We start from the raw sequence: 23,526 nt of genomic DNA on the forward strand, positions 1-23,526 counted from the left end.
CGTTTTTCTTAATTTTTTTCTGCGACTTCGATTGCGTGTGGTGAAAAACGAATGGGTATTTCACAGATCATTAACGTCAGGGATCCTCTCTAAGCGGTATTTCCGCAAAATACAAAACTCGTTGCATCGCCGCTTTAAACTGGCCTGATATAAACCAGCTTGAGTTTTATTCTCCAGCCTGATGTTAGGTATGTCAGTGAAGATGTTCTTTCTTGGAGATTGCGCCGGGACCCGACGACGGAGGCAGCTGATGGTCGCTGACGGAAGAGAAAACCAGACAGGACTCCGCGGATAGGAGGAAAAAAAAACACGTCTATTTACAAGCCAAGCTAATTTTCGAATCTCCTCCAAAAGGTTACCGCACGTGCTGTCCTCGTCTTCTTCTTTTTTCTCCCGTCCCCTGCGCCAGCTCGCACTAGCGCCGCCAGTCCACCCACACACAGGGGCACACGTGCAAACGCCAACACGCAAAGGAAAGAAAATGAAGCTCGGTCCTGTTCCCGCGTCCACTCACGGTGATGGCGGGGCCGATTCTCACACCTCCCAGCAAAGTATATTTTTTAGACCCAAATGTCGAAAATAATATATAACAACTAAACTCAAACGCGTACGCATATCAGACACACCTTACACAGAGTTTGTGACTCAACCCGTCAGAATCCAAACTATCAAAAATATTTACACCAAAACGCAAATCACACGCCTGTAAAGTGATTCTTACTGTGCCTGCCAAGGCTCCAAAGCAGCGACAAATCTCGCGCCGAGACTAGCGCAGCATCTAGCCTCCTAGCCTAGGCCTCTTTGCCGACAGGTTATTCAAGCCACCCAGATTTCGGCGGGGCTTGAATCGGACGGTGTGTAGCTGTTTCCGGAATTTCTCCGCGCAAGAGCGACGACAGTTTATACTCTGTCTTGATTTACGAATCAGGAAAGGGCCTCGCAGGTGGTCGCCGTCGTCGACGCCTTCTACACTCCCAGCTCTCTCATACGTGGCCGGCTGGCAGGTGGTCGAGTCTTCATCGGCGTCCTTAGCTATAATCTGGGACATCTTCATCTCGAAGACGGTGTCCTCGTCACTGTCCCCGCTTTCCCTGACACCTTCACCGGCCGGCTGTGACGTCAGCCACCCTAACAAGATGTCCGACTTCTTGTCGACACCCACTTCCTTGCCGTGGTCGTCATCAGCTTGCCAGAACGTCTGCCAACAAAGCAAAATATCCGGTTCTTTTTCGTCGTCCACGTTCACGTTCTCGTCATGGTCATCCTGCCGCCCAGGCGATAAGTTCGGTCCTTCGTCGTCCACGTTCTCGCCGTCGTCGTCCTCGGCTTGCCGGAACGCCTGCCGTTCAGACGATAAGTTCGGTCCTTCGTCGCCGTCCACGTTTTCGCCGTCGTCATCTTTGACTTGCCGGCATTTCCGCCTCCCAGAAGATACCCTCGGTTCTTCTTTGTAGCCGGCGCCCACGTTCTCAACGTCGTCGTTATTGGCTTGTAGGAACTTGTACAACCCAGGTAAGATGTCGGGACCGGCCAAGACGTTGTCGAAGTTCACACATGGGTCGTCCTCAGATCGCCGGGACGCCTGCCGCCCAGGCCAAGTGTACGGCCTTTCGTCGTCGACGTTCACCTGCTTGTCGTGGTCGTCCTGGGCTCGCTGGGACGTCCTCCAGGCACGCGAGAGGTTCAGCTCATTTCTGTCGTCAACGTGCGCCTGCACAGACACGCAGCAGCGATTGTTCTTCGACGACCGTTTCGTGTCGTCGGCTTGTAACAGAATCTGAGGCACCTCGCGGACCGATGGGTCCCACCTCTTCTGATCTTGGTTGTCCAAGTTGGTACTGTCGGTCTTGCCCAGCTCGGTCGTCACCTTGTCGGGCTCACGACTGGAATCTTCCTCCACGGTGACATTCTTGGCGTCTACTCTTTTCTTGTGAAACAGAAGTTCTTCTGGTGTCTTCGTCCGGGGACATTCGCGGGAATAGTGCCCCAATTCTTTGCATTTAAAACACTTCACCCGATAATTTTCCGGTACGATGCCCTCCCTTGGGCTCTCGCGTTTTTCCTTGAGAGAAGTGGTGGTTTCAATAAAGGGCCTCCAGACCTCAGCTCGAGACAGTCCGAGCTCTAACAAGACCCGTTCTTTGACCGCACCATACCCACTTCTCTCACCCGTGTTCACCCTATTCACTAGTGCACGCATGCTCTCCGTGAAATAATGTCGCACAAGATATCCTCTGAGCCGCTCAGGGACTTCATATGTCTCGAAGACGCTTTCTACGCCATCAAACCAGCTCGGCACTAATTTTTCGGACGACGGCATAGAAGTCAGTACTCCTTTCATCAATCTTGAAAAGCTAAAAACTTCATCTCGGAGGTTGAACTCCATGTCGCCTCCACTGGCTCGCCTTCGGTTTTCTGAGCGTAGATGTTCTAGTTCTAGCTCGAGGCGTAACAGCCGTTCTTTCTCCCTTATAAGTTCTATCTCCTTTTCAATTGAGCTGTATGATCGGACTCCTCCGTTCCCATCCCCTTGTGTCTGCGAGTTTGCCACTAATCTACTCAAAGGTGACAATTCACCAGGCCCGTCAACATCCCTATTCCGACCCCTATTCTGCTCTGGCGTTAGAACCGGCATCCGCCGTTCTGTGCTGTCTGTATCCATGGCGGGCACACGTCAAAGAACCACCTGACCGTAAGGTCAACGACTGCCGCTGGATCACAGACGCAGCCCGCTGCTCAGAATAGTCACGCACGAAAATGATGTCCGAGCTCTAGATTCAGGCGTTCCTCGCTAGAGTGGGATGGCATCAGGTCCGAGGTAGCTCTGTCATCACGAAGTAGCTCGGTGGTCCAATCTTCAAGGAGCTCGGTGGTCCAGTCTTCTCTGTAGAAGGCTCCACCAGTGCCGCGTCAAGTCGCTGTCCGCCGATTCCGTTGTGAAGATCACGCCGCCGGGGTCCGCTGACGCAATCCTGTCGACTGCGCCAGTGAAGATGTTCTTTCTTGGAGATTGCGCCGGGACCCGACGACGGAGGCAGCTGATGGTCGCTGACGGAAGAGAAAACCAGACAGGACTCCGCGGATAGGAGGAAAAAAAAAAAACACGTCTATTTACAAGCCAAGCTAATTTTCGAATCTCCTCCAAAAGGTTACCGCACGTGCTGTCCTCGTCTTCTTCTCTTTTTTCTCCCGTCCCCTGCGCCAGCTCGCACGAGCGCCGCCAGTCCACCCACACACAGGGGCACACGTGCAAACGCCAACACGCAAAGGAAAGAAAATGAAGCTCGGTCCTGTTCCCGCGTCCACTCACGGTGATGGCGGGGCCGATTCTCACAATGTCATTACTATAAATAAGAACAGCAAAGGTTCCAGTATTGAACCTTGAGGAACGCCATATTTTATAAAAACGGCAAATGATTTTTGCCATTATAGACTGTGTATTGCATGCTAGATGTAAGATAAGTTGTTAAAAGTTTATGTGAAGTTCCTCATACACCATATGCTCTAATTTTTGAAAAAAGTATTTCATGTTTGATGGAATCTAAGTCTTTATGATGATCAAAAGACAAACCAATTGTGAAGAGCTTGTTGTCAATATTGTGAATTATATCTTGTCAGAATGATGAACATGTGAGTGTTCAGGGATAATAGGCATAATAGGCATAACTCTCGAATATTATCTGCGCAAAACAAGTGCTTTTAAGTTTATATTGGATGATCGTTCACGAATACCAGTTTGATTTCAGCGCCTGAGAATCCAATCGCTCTGGTGCTTATTCTCGGCTTGGGGACGCAGCAAGCAACACTTTTGTGTCTTGAACCCATCTGCAATATTGGCACGAGTGTCAGCGACGGGAAAAAACCACCAACGAGACCGTCAGGACTTCTTCAGCCTATTGCGCCACCATCCGCCCCATTCCAGCAAATCGGAATGGACTTACTTGGCCCATTTCCACCATCGACGCAAGGGAACCGATGGATAATCGTCGCAACCGATTATCTCACACGGTACGCCAAGACAAAAGCGCTTCCATCAGGAACGGCTGTTGAAGTCGCAAAGTTTTTTTATCGAGTCCATTGTCCTCCGGCACGGCGCCCCCGAAGTCTTGATCTCAGACCGTGGATCCTCGTTCATGGCCCAGCTGACAGAGGAAGTCCTTCGTCTCAACCACACCAGCCATCGTCGCACCACGGCGTACCACCCGCAGACCAACGGGCTGACGAAAGACTGAACAAGATTATCGCCTACATAATATCCATGTACGTCGACGTGGAGCACAAGAGATGGGACGAGGTGTTTCCTTTTTTTTATTTTTGTGCACAAGCTCGCCCCATTAAACGTTCAGTTGAGGCGAACTTGTGCCCAAAAATAAAAAAAGGAAACAAAAGATAACTGCAGAGCGTCGCGGGCGTCGATGTCGGCGAAACCGCAGGATCGAGCGCTGGGGCGAGACTGACCCCGCTCGCCTTGCGGAGTCCCTTATGTACCCTCCTCCGTTTCTGGATAATTCGGTGTAGAAATTTCGGTGCGTAGAATATTCGGAACTCGATCAGCCGAGAATGTTCTCGAACTTACGATAAGGCCAAATTGAAAGAATGAATAAAATGACAGACTGAAATCGAACCCACACCTACCGCGCGAAAGTTCAGCGCGGTAACCACTCGGCCACGCAAGCGCTTGCTCGCCGACGCGCGTGGCTATATTATGTTCTTGTTTTCGCAAGAAGGAACAGCTCTAAGGACGTCGATGTGGGCATCTTCGAGCGGGACGTGCGCAAGAGCGCCCGTCCCGCTCGCTTCTTGCGATCTCAGGAGCTTGCTAAACGCTATGTATGGGCTAGTTGGTTGATGAGCATCTTGGTTTAAAACTGCGCGACAAGGACAAGGTAAAGACGAGACAAACCCCTAAACGCACAGTAGAGTACCTAAGAGAGAGAGAGAGAGTTCATTTACATTGTTGCCAGCACACAAAAAAGGCGGATTTGTAGTGTGGAAAGTTTCTGAGTCTAATCATTCTGTCCTTGCAAAGCTGTGGCGACTTGCCGTTGGTCAATGTTAGAAAGAATATTAAAGGGCTATGTTAAAGCTTGAATCTGTAACAGACATTGGGAGCGATGGATGCAGAATAAAAATACCTGTGTTTAGATATGTTCTTTTCGGCAAAAACATATATATTAGTTTGCCCGGAACGGGTAATAGGGTCCGAAAATGAAACTTAACTGGCAGAAGTCCATAGCGCAGTGTTTTTACAAGAAAACATGAACTTACTTAACAATGACGACCCCTTTTATGGTCAGGCACTCGAAAGATGTCATAAAAGTTTCAAGTGAAAATTCAAATAGGGGCCTTTAAGCATTTTCCGTCGTCATAAACGTTCCGTACTATTCTATTCCCGAGAACAAACTAATGCACAGCGGAACTGAAAAAAGAGGGACGGTAGCGTTAAAAAACGAAAGGTGTATCCCCACAGAGAGCGTTTTAGAATTACTTCATGTCTATCTCAACTCGATTTTCGCGGATTGGGACAACGACATTTTTATTCAAAGACAAAGAGTATGCATTGGCTCCTGCATCACCCCAATGGCGAGTGACATTTTTTTAGCCAATGTTGCCTGGCTAATTGCGGATTGTCTACACGACACCAAACTAGTAAAATGTTTTTAGATTTGTAGATGAATTTTAAGTGTTCAAATAGTGCGAGAAATTATAGATTGGACCCGAATTCACTCCCACTTTGGCCATTTCTAAAGACTGACTTGCATCCTTGCAACTGACGCACGAATTAACAGTCGACAATTTCAAAATATTGTTAGTAGTCCGCTCCAACTCAAGAAGGAAAGGGGGAAACCTCCTTCTCTCCATAGCGTTGCGTCTGCTTCCTCCTCCCCGGCCCGTCTTACCCACGCCATACCTTCATGAGTTGGAACGGACTGTAGGTCTGCAGTTGTCAGCCGGACATGCATGCTGGGCCTTTGATCCCAGAAGTAACAAGCCGAGCCTCTTGCTCACCTCTGCGCATTAAAAGATTATGAAAAGAGGAATTGGGAATTCATGCTTTCATTTCGCATATTGTAAATCGTGTCACCACCGCAGGTCGCACAGCTTCTTAAAACAAAAAGACAGACTTGCGAATGCCGGCTATCCAAAGACGCTTTTAACTTCAGTGGCCAAAAAATTTCGAAAACACACATGGTACAGACTTTCAGGTCGTGCATGTAGTCTTAGACGGAGTGTGTCGAGGGTTTTTTGCGTGCTTCTCAGTGAATCAGTTACCAAACAGTCTTTTCCCACCATCAAACGTCTTGTAATCAGTTGGGAACATGACTTACTGCCCACTTTGTACCATTTTGTGTCGTCACACTTCAATGTTGCCAGTAGGGGCTCCCGGATTGAGAAACACGATGGAAACGAAATTTGAAAATTCAATAACTTCGCGAATTCTTTTTTTCTTTTCACACAATACTCGGGGAACTCGTAGAGCCGTGTCTATCGGTGCGTTGAGCTCATTTTGAGGCAAATCAGCGACAATGAAAAAATCGCCGGAGTCCCCCTTTAAAAGGGCGTGGAAATGAAATGTTTGACATTTTATTTCTTTGTCTAGATGCGGTTCTTGTTTTCCGACCGCCCGAAAACACTAACCTGGTCGAGTGGTTCTGGACTGCACGCAGAGAAGTCAATAAAACTAATTTAAAACGAATCAACAGATTTCAAAATTGCGTCTGGTGGTGGTCTGTGAAGCATCGTCGTAATGCCGTCACGTCATGAGTTCCTAAGGAGCAGCGGCAGTTAGCAGAATTATAACTTTCTCGTGGAGTTACTTAGTACTGAATGTGACTTGGCGGAGAACACTCATAAGCTGAGACTGCAACCCAAACCACAAGCGCGAGCTAGCACGCCCTCCTGGCTTTGAGACATGGATTTCTAGGGGAAGCGCTCGATCGTTCTGCGTAACAACGCTTCAAAGCAGCGACCTGAAGTTCTCGTGGTTGTGGCATTGACTGCAGTCTCAGCTCCCCGGTGCTTCTGCAACGTGCATCCCACACCGTCGAGATCGCCGTTCTCTGCAGACGTTAGGTAGGAGCTTGATCTGAGGATGCGGGGACCTCTGTCAGTTCAACTAGCGATACTAAATAAGCTTAACGACACTTGCACATATTTTGGCTTAAACTCAAGGCTGTCAGTTATCTGGAGCTTTATCTGAAATCACAGAAAACGCTTTGCCGCCCATCACAAATGTTTAAACAGTTCGCGACAAAGCAAAACAATATTAGATGAACTTCCGAACACCGAAACTAATGCTGAGGAAATCGCAGTTTTTAATCATGACGATCGGCAGTTGCGTCTGCTTTGCACATATCAATGCTGAATGCTGGGCTAGTTGGTATTGGTTTTGGGTATCCAAAGGCGTGGTAGCGCTTTTTAGACGAGGACAAAAGAAAGAAAGACAAGACAGACACGAACAGAAGAAAGAACAGACAGACACGAGCTCGTGTCTGTCTTGTCTTTCTTTCTTTTGTCCTCGTCTAAAAAGCGCTACCATGCTTTTGGCAACCTAAGATGCTTTGCACAACAACCAAAATGGCGGCGCCCACACCATTGTCGGGGAACAGAGCGCCGATGCTCTAAGCGCAGCTCATTTAGTGACTCTGAAGACAACTATACGCCATTGCTGCGTACTGACAGATATTTCTACTTATTGGTTCCCACGAGTCACAACCTCTGCGGTGTGAAATTAACACGGCGAAGCGAATGCTCGTGGCACATAAAATACTGGCGTGGCCGCAAATGATGTTACGGGCAAGCAATGTACAGGCCATAGGGCGTACAGTCCTCGGATATTATCATTAGGCGAGATTTTCTCGCGTTGACGCCACCAAGCGGCCGTGCGAGAACTATTGCGTCTCGAGCGCGATACGCACTGCGCTTTTCGCAGGCCCACTTTGAAGCGAGGACTAGCAAGGTCGCGGGCTCAAGTCAATTCGTTTCGTGCCCCTTTAAGAGTTGTAGCTGACTTCATAACGATCGCAACCTCTGTTCCAGCACGGCGTGGAAACCAGAGCTGCCGCAATTGCAGCAGACACGGACAGCGCCTGTCCGAACTTGTCCTCGTCTTTAGCGCTACTTTTAATTTCGTAATGTAAACCCAACTAGCCCGTCACATGATCCTTGTACAATCGTTAATGGCCTTGCGGCTTCTGCCGCATTCTGATGAGCGCTTTGAGAGGTATTTTATTTAATTGTTTATTCTCTTTGGCGGTCGAAGACAACCTCCTGTATGTTTTATTACTATTTTTTTTTCTTTCTGCGCCAAGTGTTGTATGCTCCAGCAAGAGACGCATGGCAACATTGTAGGACAAGCAGCGAACGTCCTGACCGGAGAGTGGTTCCGGCTTACCTCGGCGAACGGTTCGAGGTTAAGCCGGGATTCCACTTGCAAGGGTGTATATCCTAAGTTATAAGGTGCTGTGAGTGCGTGTCTTTTTGTGAGTTTTTAGAGCGCAGCTCTTAGGGGCCCGTTCCCGGCTTGAGCGGCGTCGGCGTCGCCGTCGGCGTAACCAAGGTCATCCCAAGGTCACTTGAACACCAAGGTCACGTGACCCCAAGGTCACGTGACCCGACCCCAAGGTCACGTGACACCCAAGGTCACGTGACCCCCAAGGTCACGTGACACCCAAAGTCACGTGGCTCCCCAAGTCACGTGACCCCCGATGACGTCATCTGTGACATCACTGATGACGTCACAGGCATCCGCATCGTCGGCGTCATCATCACTGATAACGTCATTAGTGACGTCACTGACGACGTCACCGGCATCCGCATCGTCATCGTCATCATCACGGATGACGTCACCGGCATCCGCATCGTCATCGTCATCATCACTGATGACCTCACCGGCATCCGCATCGTCATTGTCATCATCACTGATGACGTCATCAGTGACGCCACTGATGACGTCACCAGCATCCGCATTGTCATCGTCATCATCACTGATGATGTCACCGGCATCCGCATCGTCATCGTCATCATCGCTGACGACGTCACCGGCATCCGCATCGTCATCGTCATCATCACTGATGACCTCACCGGCATCCGCATCGTCATTGTCATCATCACTGATGACGTCATCAGTGACGTCACTGATGACGTCACCGGCATCCGCATCGTCATCGTCATCATCACTGTTGATGTCACCGGCATCCGCATCGTCATCGTCATCATCACTGATGACGTCATCAGTGACGTCACTGATGACGTCACCGGAATCCGCATCGTCATCGTCATCATCACTGATGACGTCACCGACATCCGCATCGTCATTGTCATCATCACTGATGACGTCATCAGTGACGTCACTGATGACGTCATCGGTATCCGCATCGTCATCGTTACTGATGACGTCATCGACATCGTCATCGTCACGTGACCCCTCTAGGTCACGTGACCCCCACCCAAGGTCACTTGACCCCCCCCCCAGTACCCTTCCCTCCTCCTCCTCAAGAGCTGCGCTCTAATTCGGCGTTACAGGGAGTTGTAAACGGCTTTCACTTTTAGAGCGCAGCTCTTAGGGGCCCGTTTCCGGCTTGAGCGGCGTCGCCGTCGCCGTCGCCGTCGCCGTCGGCGTCGCCATCGGCGTAACCGCGCGGTGCATCATGGGAAATGTACCATAATGCACCGCGCGAGCGCCCCCACCGGGGTCACGTGACCTCGTGGGGGGTCACGTGACCCCCCCGAGGTCACGTGACTCCCCTGAGGTCACGTGACCCCCTCCTCGAGGTCACGTGACCCCCCGAGGTCACGTGACCCCCGCCGATGTCGCGTGACCCCCCGATGACGTCATCGTCACTGATGACGTCACCGGCATCCACATCGTCATCGTCATCATCACTGATGACGTCACCAGCATCCACATCGTCATCGTCATCATCACTGGTGACGTCACCGGCATCCACATCGTCATCGTCATCATCACTGATGACGTCACCGGCATCCGCATCGTCATCGTCATCATTACTGATGACGTCACCGGCATCCACATCGTCATCGTCATCATCACTGATGACGTCACCGGCATCCCCATCGTCATCGTCATCATCACTGATGACGTCACCGGCATCCACATCGTCATCGTCATCATCACTGATGACGTCACCGGCATCCACATCGTCATCGTCATCATCACTGATGACGTCACCGGCATCCGCATCGTCATCGTCATCATCACTGATGACGTCACCGGCATCCCCATCGTCATCGTCATCATCACTGATGTCACCGGCATCCACATCGTCATCGTCATCATCACTGATGACGTCACCGGCATCCACATTGTCATCGTCATCATCACTGATGACGTCACCGGCATCCACATCGTCATCGTCATCATCACTGACGACGTCACCGGCATCCGCATCGTCATCGTCATCATCACTGATGACGTCATCAGTGACGTCACTGATGTCGTCACCGGCATCCGCATCGTCATCGTCATCATCACTGATGACGTCATCAGCGACGTCACTGATGACGTCACCGACATTCTCATCGTCATCGTCATCATCACTGGTGAAGCCATCAGTGACGTCACTAATGACGTCATCGGTACCAGCATCGTCATCGTCACGGATGACGTCATCAGTGACGTCAGTGATGACATCATCGGCATTGGGGGTCACGTGACCCCCCCCCTGGTTAGTTTACCCCCCCCCCCCGTGCCCTTCCCTCCTCCTCCTCAAGAGCTGCGCTCTAATTCGGCGTTACAGGGAGTTGTAAGCGGCTTTCATTTTTTTTAACACTGTTTATTTGGCTGTTGGTCATGTGTATATATACAGGGAGCGGTGGAAATAAACTTTCAGTTGATAGCACTGTCGTCTGTCTCGTCTTTATTTTGTCTTTGTCCTGTCGGGGGGGAAGAAGACGACGACAGCCTGGCGTCTTGCTCTCATTTCGTGTTCCGAATATTTAGCCCCGACACCTGGCTTTCGAGTTTCACCTATTGAAATATTCGTGCAGACCGTGGTTTCGAGGCTTCCAGTTCCCGTTTCACATCATATCATCGGTTGTATGTCTTAATTTTTCGGATTACCAGCGATCTACAGTTCCAAGGCTTCGGTAGCCCCGTTAAACCTTGCGTCGTCAGCGCCTGACGCCTGACTTCAGAAACCCGCCCAGCAATGGATGCCACCGAACTGGAACCGACGGCCTCAACATGTGTAGGCACGTCGGCTGCTGAAGCTACCTTCGACACCGAGTCGATGCACTACTCCGACGAATTTCACCAGGCAGAAGACCCGAACGAGGGGTGGATCACGCCCCGCAAGTCCAGGAACCAACGCACCCTGCCGCGCCAGGTAAATGAGCTCCATACGGTGGTGGTGCCAATTCCGCATAGCCTGCAACTCCAAGACATCAAACGGTACGATCTCCTCCCTTTCTTCCTGGCCGCAGCCTCCCTGCCACCTCACGCTAGTGAAGAGGTAAATATCGACGTCCGCCTCCAACAAAGAGTCATACTCCTTAAAACCGCCTTTGAAAGTTCAGCACGTCGCCTCAGCCAAACTAAACGCATTCGTGTCAGGAATCAGCTCCATGAAATCAGCCCCTACCTAGCCGCCCCGATAAATTCCTGCAAAGGGGTCATCCACGGTGTAGAAGCGGGACTCACAACCAATGACCTCATGCACTCTCTTGAAAGCTTTCAAACCACCATTATCACCGCACGCATGATGGGGGACACTGAGTCAGTCCTTATCACGTTCGAAGGAGCCAACGTCCCCCGCACCATCCTCTTTCGCCGGGCAACCTACCGGTGTCACCCACACCGCCCACGTGCCCTGAGATGTGAGAAGTGCCGTATGTACGGCCACCGGACCTTTAATTGCCCAGAGAGCCCAACATTTTGGAGATGCCCCCCATGCGCCGCGCAAATACCTCACCAACAAGCCTCTCACGCTTGCTCCCCTCGGTGCTACCACTGCGGGGGTGAACACTCTTCCTTCGACTCGACTTGCCCGGTCCAGCGCAAAAAAGATCAAGCCAGCATGAAAGCGGCATACGAACATCGTGTGCATCTCCGAAAAACCCTTCCACGTAATATGCAAAAGCCCCCAGCTTACCCCGTGCAGACTGCGAACAAAAAGCAATCGGCGGCTCAACACAAGACGGAGCTGAGTTCCTCAAACTCATACCAACCACCATCCTTAAACAAGTACCATCTAGAGGCACAAGCGCAACTGAAAGCATCACTCCGCAACGCGCAAAAACCGACAAAATCGCAAACCCGTAAGGGAATGTTACCTGCAACGGCCACCTGGGGGCACGCCTCTGCGGGCTTCTCAACGACTCCACGTTCACCGTCATCCCAGACTGAAGACTTACCACAACAACGGTCACTTCTGCACCCTGCCGACCTAACAACGTCTCAACCAAAGTCTGACATAGTCTCCCAAGAACCGAACCACACGAGCAAACCTCACAGAACCAGCACCATCACCGCCATCGATAGGTGCTCCTGCTCCATCACTTACTCCCTCTCCCTGCAAGCGTTCACCTGCACTCACTTCGCTTACTCCCCCCGTCTATGATTCTCCTAACTACCAACGACACATGGAGCATGAACTCATAATGTTAAAAGAACGACTAACCCCATGTGAAGAACAAATCGCCCAACTCACAGAACGTATAGCCAACATCGAAACACTAGTGTCCAACATATTAGGCACAGTAAACCCTCTCGTATCCCGCATTGAAGAACTAACAAAGGCGGTAGCATCCCTCGAAAAAGCTGTCGGTATGCTCTCTGCATCACCCATACCCATGGAAGCAACATCCCAATCTCTTAAAAGACCCCTTTCTCCTGAATCCAGTGACATAGCCTCCTCTATACGGAGAAAGCCTGGCGCGTCGCGTGAAAAGACGGCCGCCGTAAATGGGAAAGGAGGGGCGGAGAAACGGGGGCGGAGAGAACCTTGTCCGCTAGCGCCACAAAAGAGCGAGCGGCCAAACGCAGAAACAATCTTTTTTTTTTTCTCTCTCTTTTCTTGTCGCTATCGTGGAGAGGAGAAACTCAACGTCCACCCTTTCCCGTTTCTCCCTGCGCCCTTTCGAATCGCCGCGCCCGTTTCTCCCGGAGCACGAAAACGACGGTGACGAAAACACAAAAACAAGCGTGGTTCGGGGAGCGGCCGCTCATGACCCAAGCGCTCGCTGTCTAGGTCTGCTCTTTCTGCTCTGCGCTACCATATTGGTCACCGTTCGGCGCGCTCCTCCTCTCCTTTTTCCTGCGGCCGCGCGCTCCATGGCTCCGTCGTCGATGTGCCAGGCTTTCTCCGTATAGAGGAGGCTATGCCAGTGAACACCCCTGTTCCCTTCAAAGGGCACACCCTCCTGCCCCCTCCGCAGTCACGACCTCATAATGGTAGCAAATTCCCAGTTCCAAGTCATCCAGTGGAACTGCCGGAACATCAAAACAAACCGCACTCCCCTTCATCAATGGCTCCTTACCCTAGATTCTCTTCCCCATATTCTACTACTCCAGGAGACACGCTATGCAGTTTACATACCAGGATACCGAGCTTTGCATGGCCATCCAAACGAGGCCCCTTTAGTTTCCACATTCATAAGACGGGATATCCAGTATGAACCACTGATCATCCCTACATCTCTCAGACAAAATGTAGTGGCATGTGCTTACTATCCCTTCCCTAAACACAGACCTATATGCTTCCTCAACCTATATAATCCCCCCACAGAGCACCGCCTATTCAAATCACTTTTCGACTTTGCTGCAGAGTTGACACCTAATTACGAGGTACTCCTGGGCGGTGATTTTAATGCCCCAAATGTCAGCTGGGGTTACCTATCCACACTTCGCCCAGGGCGACTTCTGCAATCGTACATTTCACAGCGCCAGTTCACTGTCTTAAATACTCCCGACATGCCAACCCGACAAGGCACACGCCAGCAACACTGTACCACCCCAGATCTCTCACTATACCACGGCAGAAACTCGAGTGTCTGGGTTCATACTCAAGAGAGACTTCTAAGTGACCACTTCATTCTCTCAATATCACTCAGCATCTCTAGCCGCTCACGGAAAATATCAGTCAAAAATACAAACTGGGATAAATTTCGCAGCATCCTTGTTTCACCCGGGCAGCAATCAGGCTCTTACAAGACCTGGATATGCGCCATCAAACAAGCCCGAACACAAGCCACAAAAATAGAAAACACCACAGCCCCGGCGATACGGCCAGACCCGCATCTAGTGCGCCTCTGGAGACGTCGTAAGCGTATCTTAAGATGCATTAGCCAGCAACCCCACAATCAACAACTCCGAGAACGTTTACAACACCTAGATGCAGACATTACTACACACTGCAGCACTCTCGACATCTCGAACTGGAACAGAGTATGTGATCAGATAAACGGTACCCTCCACCAAAAGACCGCATGGCATCTCCTCCGTTCACTTCTAGGGCCTCAGCCACCTCCCGCTCCCACGCTAGACAAACACTTAGCTTTACAAGGTAGCACAGACCTTATCCAAGCCTTACAGAACCTATACATCCCTCCAGCATTGACATCAAACTACCCCTCCTACTCGGGCCCTGAAAACCCGACTTTAGACAGCCCTTTCACACTAGCAGACTTAGACTTGGCCCTAGCAAAAAACTCACGAAAATCAGCCCCAGGAGAAGATACCATCACGTACTGCCTCCTCCGTAACCTTCCAGAAGCGAATAAAAAACAGCTCCTGACCTACATAAATGAACATTGGTCGGAGGGTACATACCCAAAGGAATGGAAATCTTCTACTATTATCATGATCCCCAAACCTGGAAAACCCCCATCACTTAATAACCTCCGTCCCATTTCCTTAACCTCTTGCGTGGGCAAGACGATGGAGCGGATGGTCCTCGATCGTTTTCAAGAACATCTTGAAGCCACTGCATTCCTGCCACACACCCAAATCGGCTTTCGTTCCCATGTTTCCACTCAAGACCTATTCCTTTTACTCCAGCACACATTCCTCTCCCCATCTTCCTGTCAGGTGCATGCGCTCGTCACAGTAGACGTTCGCAAAGCATTTGACAACATAAGTCATGATCACATACTCGCTTCAGTTCGAGAAACAGAATGCGGACAAAATTTGTATACCTACATCCAAAACTTCCTTAAGGACCGCACTGCATGCTTTCGTATAGGGGGCGAGTTGTCCCAACCACTCTCACTCACACGAGGTACACCTCAAGGGGCTGTCCTCTCCCCTATTCTTTTCAATCTGGGTATGGCCCAGCTAGCTCGCTGCCTGCAGCAGATACCCCACCTTTCCCACATATTTTATGCTGATGACCTCACCCTCTGGTGCACTCACGGATCACCAGGGGAAGTTGAATCTACTCTTCAGAAAGGTCTAGACACCATAACTGCGTTCCTAACCCAAGCAGGGCTGAAACCGGCCCCAGAAAAATCGGAATTACTCCTGCTGTCTCAAACCCAGTATCAGCGCTCTGTAAACCATCTCATTTCTCTCTATTTAGACCATCAGACCATCCCGCGAGTATCTTTATGCAAGGTCCTCGGCATCCATCTCCACGATCGATCAAATCAGGCTAACATCACTCCGGCGATAAACACGTGCCACTCGGTAACACATCTTGTCCGCAGAGTCGTGCAAAGACGTGCGGGCCTCAATGAAAAACAAGCGAGTCAATTGGTTCATGCATTGGCTCTTAGTAAAATTCTTTATTCGGTTCCATATTTCACGCTCACACGACAGCAACTTAATAAACTCAGCTCTGCATTAAGCACTCTGTACAAGGCCTCCCTTAACCTTCCAATCCATACCTCAACGCAAAGACTCTACGAGACCGGCCTATTCCTTCCCCTCTCCTCACTCCTACACCTCCATCGTGACCGACAGCTAGCCCGCCTCTCGGGGTCACATCAAGGGCGCTGGATCCTAGAACAAGCTGGACTCTCACCAATTGATTTTTACTTGCACTTACCCGCTTCGCCTTTGCCCTCTAATCTGCGTTTCGCTCTTCTGCCCCGCCGCATGGCTCCGGGCCTGGACGACGGTCGCAGAGATGCTCAGGCCTTGCATCATAATCCACCATTTCAGACACAGACGGTAGCCTATACCGACGCTTCCATCTTGGACACCGGCACGGCTGCGTACGCAATCTACATACCTAAACATTCCTTACCTATTCTTCACACGTGCGGTCCATACAGCGACCCCCCGTCAATCACCACGTTAGAACTTGTCCCCATTATCCATGCCATCATATCATTCTCCCAATTGCCGCGCACGTCCGCTTACACGGTCTACTCTGATTCTATGGCTGCTATACGCTCCTTGCAACAGAGACAAATTCCTGCCGATCTTCGAGAGGACCTTGAAATGGCCCTACACTCTCTCTCCTCATCCTCGGTCACGGTTCGATGGGTCCCTGGTCATGCAGGGATAGCAGGTAATGAGCTGGTACATCAGCTCGCCCGCGAATTTCACAGCCGGGCACCTGCAATCCCCTGGCTAAGCCCCCCGACCAATGACGAGGCAGCAGAGTACAAAAAAACACTCAAGTTACATTACAAACAGATCCGTATATCTCATGAACTTCTACCTCGACCACATCCACAGCTTAGTGTCGCGCAGACCCACATTCTCCGTAAAATCCAGACAAACACCCTCGTCACACCTGCTCGCCTTTACCTCTTCCGCTATCGATCAGACCCTTCCTGTCCCAACTGCCCAGCTCCCTATGCCAATCAAGAACATTGTCTTCTTCATTGCCCGGTCGCCTACACCACCTCATTTCTTCCTAACCCCCCACCACCCTCCTGGAGTGCATGGTTGGCGTCGCCGCAACTGGAAGATCAGCTCGCCCTGGCACTTCAGGCGGAGGATATATTGGGTACTTAATCTGTGCTCTAATTAAAGTGATTTTCTCTCTCTCTTGTCCTGTCGCACTGTTTTAAGCCAAGATGTTGTGAAACGCATGGGCGCTGTTTCCTTTGGAAATCCGCTTTATCTCTGCGTTGGTCCTTCTGCTGTGCCAATCAAGGTTTTGGACTTTTTTCCGAGTGTTGAATAGCTACTCCCTTAGCCAGTGTTTTTCATTTGTTAGCTCGCCACGACATCTTGAAGGCTGTTAACATCTGTACGTAGGTGTTTTATTTCGTGAAGTGACGCCTTAAATTCACCTAGCAGTTACACAGGCGTCGACACTTAAACAAGGGGATCGTATTTTCGGTTGCACTTCTTGTTTGAAATCTCTTATGGCCTATAAAATTTCAGCTATTTCTTTACTACTGGAGACACTCAATATCACAAGCACACCTTTTGTCGGCAGGAGCAGCACGCAATGTCTGGAAGTGTGACAGGAGTGTTGGAGCGTTTAAGTGGTTCGTAATAAGCCATATCACTGGCACGAGGACATCGAAGACGAGGAGAAAATCGACCAGAGACGTCTTAAAAGGGAGCGCGTGGCAAGGAGCTGGCGGCCGGGGGAGCGCGTGGCCTGGGCGCGAGACGAGGCTCGTGTTTGGAACGGTTGGGAACGACACGTCAGATCGCATCGCTTGCAGCTTGTAGATAATGTAAATAAAAGTTTGCTTGAATGTAACCATCGACGACTGCCAGAGGTTCCTACATTGGTGCCGAAACCCGGGAGGAACGACTGAACGAAGGGAACCTGGTGGTTTACAGCAACTTTTCAACAAGCCAAGCCAGAACGATCGACGATCATGGACGTCCACAAGAAAAAACGGAAGACGCATCGGATGCAAGTGACACGACTGACTGGTGAGGCCGACGCGTTACTACTCCTAGCTACGCCAAGCGTCAACGACCTCGAGGTTCTAATCGAGCGTATTCATCTGGCCCGCGACCAACTGAAGGACGTGGACGCGGCGATCGAACCTCTGATCACGGGACAAGATGCAGAAGCAGAGTTCAGTCATGCGATCGAGTATTCGGACAAGATCGTCACGTACCTCACCAAACTTAAACAAAAGATGAAGAGCGTGGAGGGCAGCCACCCAGCAAGGGGACCATCGAGCGGAGATCGGAACGGAGGATACTCGGTGACATAAAAAATCAAACTCCCAAAATTAAAACTAATCCAATTCAACGGGCACCTAAAGGACTGGCAACCCTTCTGGCAGCAATTCGATACCGCCATTCATCAAAATCCGGAACTCACGCCATCAGAAAAGTTCAACTATCTGCGATCAGCGCTGACCGGCGATGGAGCAGCCGCCATCGGTGGATTGCAGCCGACCGCTGAGTGTTACGCGGACGCCATCGAGCTCCTGCAGCAGCGGTTCGGGAAGCAAGAGACGCTTATCCAGGACCACATGGAAGGTCTCATGGACATACAGCCAGTGCCACCACAACGGAACACCCGAGCCCTACGGCGTTTATACGACACTCTACAGGCGCACATCAGAGGCCTTAGAGCGTTAGGGGTGGGCGAAGAGGCGTATGGAGCTATGCTCTACACAGTTCTTTTGCGAGTGCTACCGAGAGATATCACTCTCGATTTCAACCGGAAGATGTCGGCGGAGGAGACCGGGAATGCCAACGCCGCAAGGGCATCAATGACAGACGCCAGTTTGGAATCCGCCCCACAGCAAGTACATCTGAGGGCTCTGCGGTTTCTCCTCGACTTTCTACGCATCGAGGTGGAGAGCCGCGAAAGGACATCAAAACACCAGCTGGAAGACGTCGTCGGTAAGCCCAGACCTTCTTCTCTGACGCATGGCTCTGTGAAGAGGTCAACGATCAACGCTCAGACTCGCAGTTCCACCGCGGCGGCATTGCACGGCAGCGTGGACGGCTTAGAGTGCTTCCTTTGCAAGTCAAAAGCGCACGGAACACCGGAATGTAACGCAAGAATCGAGCTAGTGGAGAAGAAGCGTAAGTTGCAAGCAGACCGGAGGTGCTTCCGCTGCACGAAGGCCAATCACACGGCAAGATTATGTCGAGGAGCACCCAGCTGTGGCAAATGTCAGGGCAGGCACGCGTCCACCATGTGCGACCCGAATTACGCGCCGGGAAAAACGTCCACCAGATCGAATGAGACGGAACCGAAGGAACCGACACCGGTCGCTATGCATGTACGTGGTAGGAACCGCAAGCCGGCAGTGCTCCTACAAACGGTTACTGCGTGGGCAGAATGTACAAACAGAAGGAAGCTTGCCCGTATTATCTTCGACAGCGGCAGTCAGCGCTCCTTCATAACTGAAGAACTGTCTCAGCGACTGGACTGCAAATTGCTCGGGACAGAGATCCTCACAATAGGCGTGTTCGGGGGCAAAAGCACTGAACGTACGTTTCGCAGGGTTCAAGTAACTTTGCGAGACCAACTCTACAACAAAAGATATGACATCGACGCTCTCGAGACACCTACCATATGTGAGCAGGACCTTCCGAGCCCAGATGAAGCCATCGTGGCAACATTAGAGGAACTTCGCTGTCCCGTGGGAGACAACATGACCGGACTGGAACAACGCGGCGTCGACATACTGCTGGGATCAGACCACTACTGGGGGTGCATCACAGGAAGAATTCATAGACTGAGCGGATGCCTGACTGCAGTAGAAACTGCATTCGGTTGGGCGGTCCAGGGAAGGACAGGCTCGGAATCGACCATCGTGAGTTGCTCCCAGGCGACCGTGCTAATAGCAACGCTGCAGGATCTAGAAGCCACATCGGTTCTCCGACATTTCTGGGAGCTAGAAAGCGTGGGAGTTACCGACCCGCCAGTAGAGGATTCCTCGGACAGCGCCGTGAGACGAGAGTTCGAAGACAACATTACGAAGACCGCCGTTAGATACGAAGTATGCCTTCCATGGAAATCGGACGTAAGGCTGGCAGACAACATGGAGGTGGCAAGAAGGAGGTTGGAGAATCTACGTAAGAAGTTGACTAAAAATCCCGATCTTCTACAGAAGTATGACGAAGCAATTCGGCAATACCAAGTCAACGACATGGCGGAGAGGGTCGATGAAGAAACACAGAACGAAGGTGCAGCAAGGGTGTATTACATGCCCCACCAGGCTGTTCTCCGCGAGAACAGCAGCACCACCAAACTTAGGATTGTGTTTGACGCTTCCTCTCACGGCGCAAACTGTAAATCCCTGAACGAAAACTTGGAGAGTGGACCGAACATGAATCCAGATCTCGTCGCCCTACTTCTGAGGTTTAGGACGCACCGAGTAGCGTTAGTGGCGGATGTGGAGAAGGCTTTCCTGCAGATCGGAGTCAAGGCTGAGGATCGTGACGCACTGCGGTTCCTCTGGTACAAGGAACCGCCGATCCAAAATCAACCGGTACCAGAGGTAGAGACCTGGCGAATGACGAGGGTGACTTTCGGTGCAACGTCGAGCCCGTTCCTTTTGGCGGCTACCTTGCGGCACCATTTCGCGGCGATGGAGAACACATACCCAACAACGGCCGAACAATTAAGCAAGTCCGTGTATGTTGATGATCTGTTGACCGGAGCGAGCAACGAAGACGAGGCTAAGAAGTTGTACGCCGAGGCGAACGAGGTGTTTAGGCAGGCCGGTATGAGACTCCACAAGTGGGGTTCAAATAGCGCATCACTAGCGGAGGTGTTCGAGGAGGACGGCGCAGGCCAAAAACCACTCAGACAAGTCGCGAACGTGCTCGAGGTGCTCGGAGTAACTTGGGAACCCAAAGAGGACAGTCTCATGTTTTCGCCGGAGCACGTGATGGAGACTGCTCGCCACCAAGAAAATACGAAGCGCTTCGTGCTGCAAACGACAGCTCGCCTTTACGACCCTTTGGGATTCTTGGCACCCTTCGGCGTGAGAGCCAAGATCTTGTTCCAGGAAATCTGGAAACTAAACCTGGACTGGGACGATGTGCTACCAGATCACCTGCAAGACGAGTGGACCGGGTGGTGCAGCGAACTTGTCGAGCTAGAAAGGGTCAAGATCCCAAGGTTTTGCGACGACGGATTGCAAGGCAAGGTGACCCACCGATCACTGCATATCTTCGCCGACGCCAGCACCGCTGCCTACGGAGCCATGGTCTACCTTCGCACTACCGACGACACAGGAGCGACGACGACGACGTTATTGCTCGCAAAAGGCCGAGTTGCGCCCCTCAAGACTGTCACACTGGCGAGATTGGAACTGATGGCCAGCTTGATCGCCTCAAGGCTGTCCAAATACGTTCAAACCTGCCTTGAGCTTGAGGTGAAGGGCGTTCACTTCTGGACGGATTCAATGATCACGCTTTACTGGATCAGGGGAGAGGCCTCCCGATGGAAGCTGTTCGTCAAGAATCGAGTGCAAGAGATCCAGAGCAATTGTGAAGGCGCGACGTGGCACCACTGCCCGGGAAAAGAAAATCCCGCTGACCTCATGACCCGAGGTCTGACCGCATTCCAGTTAGTCTCCAGTTCACTGTGGTGGTCGGGGCCGAGTTGGTTGCCACTGCCAGCGACAGAATGGCCCAAGGAAAGGTGCGGAGAACTCCCTCGAGACGCCCTCGAGGAGAGAGGATCGAGAGCAGAAGCGTTTGAAGTCACAGTAACGCCCATTCCAGAGTTGATCGATATCTCGCGATTCAGCTCTGCTTCAAGGATCAACAGAACAACGGCTTGGATTTTTCGATTCCTCCACAACGTCAGGTCAACTGAAAGACGAACGGGACCACTGACAGCCGAGGAGGTCGAGGCAGCGCGAACTCACTGGATAAAGGAGGCGCAGCGCTCGGCGTTCGCTACCGAGCTTCGCTGCGCGACCAACTCTACGAAGACCCCGCCGGGTTCTCCCCTTCAAGACTTCACCACTTTCATCGATCAGCAAGGTGTACTTCGTATTCGAAGTCGCCTCCAGTCTGTCAACATGACGTATGACGAACGAAACCCGATCGTCCTGCCCAAGCAGCATCGATATTCAACTTTGCTGGCAATCGACGCGCACCGACAGCTGCTGCACGCGGGAGTCAGAGATACCCTCGTGCAGCTCCGTAACCAGTATTGGATTCTGCGGGGCCGAGAGCTGGTGAAGAAAGTAGTGCGTGCCTGCGTGACCTGTCAGCGCTTTAGCGCGACCCCCGCGAGTGCCCCCACGGGACCCCTGCCGGATGCCCGGACAACACGAGCGGACCCTTTCGAGGTAGTCGGCACGGACTTTGCGGGCCCCCTCTACGTCAAGGGCAAGGACCTCACATGCAAGTCCTACGTGGTGCTGTTCACGTGTGCAGTCACGCGGGCTGTGCACCTGGAGTTGGTTCCAGACCTGTCGACCCGGAGCTTTCTCTTTGCCTTCCGTCGATTTGTGTCGCGCCGAGGGCTGTGCCGCGTAATTTATTCCGACAATGCGTTGACCTTCAAACGAGCGTCGAAGGAACTCACGGAACTGTGGAAGACGTTGCGCCACCCAGACGTAGTCAACCACTTTGCGAACGCGGGTATCCAGTGGAGGTTTATTGTCGAGAGAGCCCCATGGTGGGGAGGATTTTACGAGAGGCTTGTGCGCTCGGTAAAGGTGTCCTTAAGAAAGGTTATCGGAAGGAACTGTCTGGACACAGAGGAATTGACCACCGTTCTGATTGAGGTAGAGGCCGTGTTGAATTCGCGGCCATTAACGTTTGTGCACGACGCGGTCGGAGAGGGGACCCCGCTGTCGCCGGCCAGTTTCCTAGTTGGAAGGCGGCTGACGACACTTCCGCCGACGGGTGGGGACACGCTCGCTTCCACACCGGAGGAGCTTCGCGTGCTCTGGCGGCAGCGAAAACAACTGCTTAACCGATTTTGGGGAACATGGAGGGAAGAGTATCTTCGAGCACTCAGATCAGCGTACGCCACTCAGAACAGGCAGTCTGCGCCCATCAGAGAGGGTCAAATTGTTCTGTTAAAAGAGCCGCTTCCACGCCTGCTATGGAAGCTCGGGCGAGTAGAAAGAGTGTTCCCCGGCCGAGACTCTCAGATCCGGTCGTGTGAGATCCGAGTGCATCGCGGCACCATATTGCGAAGGCCAGTGCAGCTTGTGTATCCGTTGGAGTTAATGGAAGTTTAGAATGGACTTCCATCCATTCGGTGGGGAGTGTGTTGGAGCGTTTAAGTGGTTCGTAATAAGCCATATCACTGGCACGAGGACATCGAAGACGAGGAGAAAATCGACCAGAGACGTCTTAAAAGGGAGCGCGTGGCAAGGAGCTGGCGGCCGGGGGAGCGCGTGGCCTGGGCGCGAGACGAGGCTCGTGTTTGGAACGGTTGGGAACGACACGTCAGATCGCATCGCTTGCAGCTTGTAGATAATGTAAATAAAAGTTTGCTTGAATGTAACCATCGACGACTGCCAGAGGTTCCTACAAGGAGAAACAATAACCAAAAAGCTTAAACGGAGGTTATATGACGCGTCAGTGTGCCGATTGCTGGTAAGAGGTGGCTGGCCTTCTAACTTTTTTTAATGCATTCTGCACTTCCAAGGCCGACTTTGCTACTGCATAAATTCCTATCGAGTTGGTTTTTGAAGAAGTTC

The 23,526-nt window shown here is 51.6% G+C and overlaps 1 protein-coding gene across 1 annotated transcript; it reads left to right on the top strand.

The window, feature by feature from the left end:
* The first annotated feature begins 14,670 nt into the window (after positions 1-14,670).
* On the top strand, positions 14,671-16,927 carry LOC121834522. The gene has a single exon (XM_042288221.1). The coding sequence runs from the start codon at positions 14,822-14,824 to the stop codon at positions 16,925-16,927; it is 2,106 nt and encodes a 701-aa protein (XP_042144155.1). The 5' UTR covers positions 14,671-14,821.
* The last annotated feature ends 6,599 nt before the right edge of the window (positions 16,928-23,526 follow it).

Source organism: Ixodes scapularis, unplaced genomic scaffold, assembly GCF_016920785.2.
Source record: "Ixodes scapularis isolate PalLabHiFi unplaced genomic scaffold, ASM1692078v2 ptg001274l_1___fragment_1__unscaffolded, whole genome shotgun sequence".
Classification (NCBI taxonomy): Eukaryota; Metazoa; Arthropoda; class Arachnida; order Ixodida; family Ixodidae; genus Ixodes; species Ixodes scapularis.

Bases quoted from the DNA above. Each gene is read 5' to 3' on its own strand.
- LOC121834522 (XM_042288221.1), top strand. From the start codon at position 14,822: ATGATCCCCAAACCTGGAAAACCCCCATCACTTAATAACCTCCGTCCC.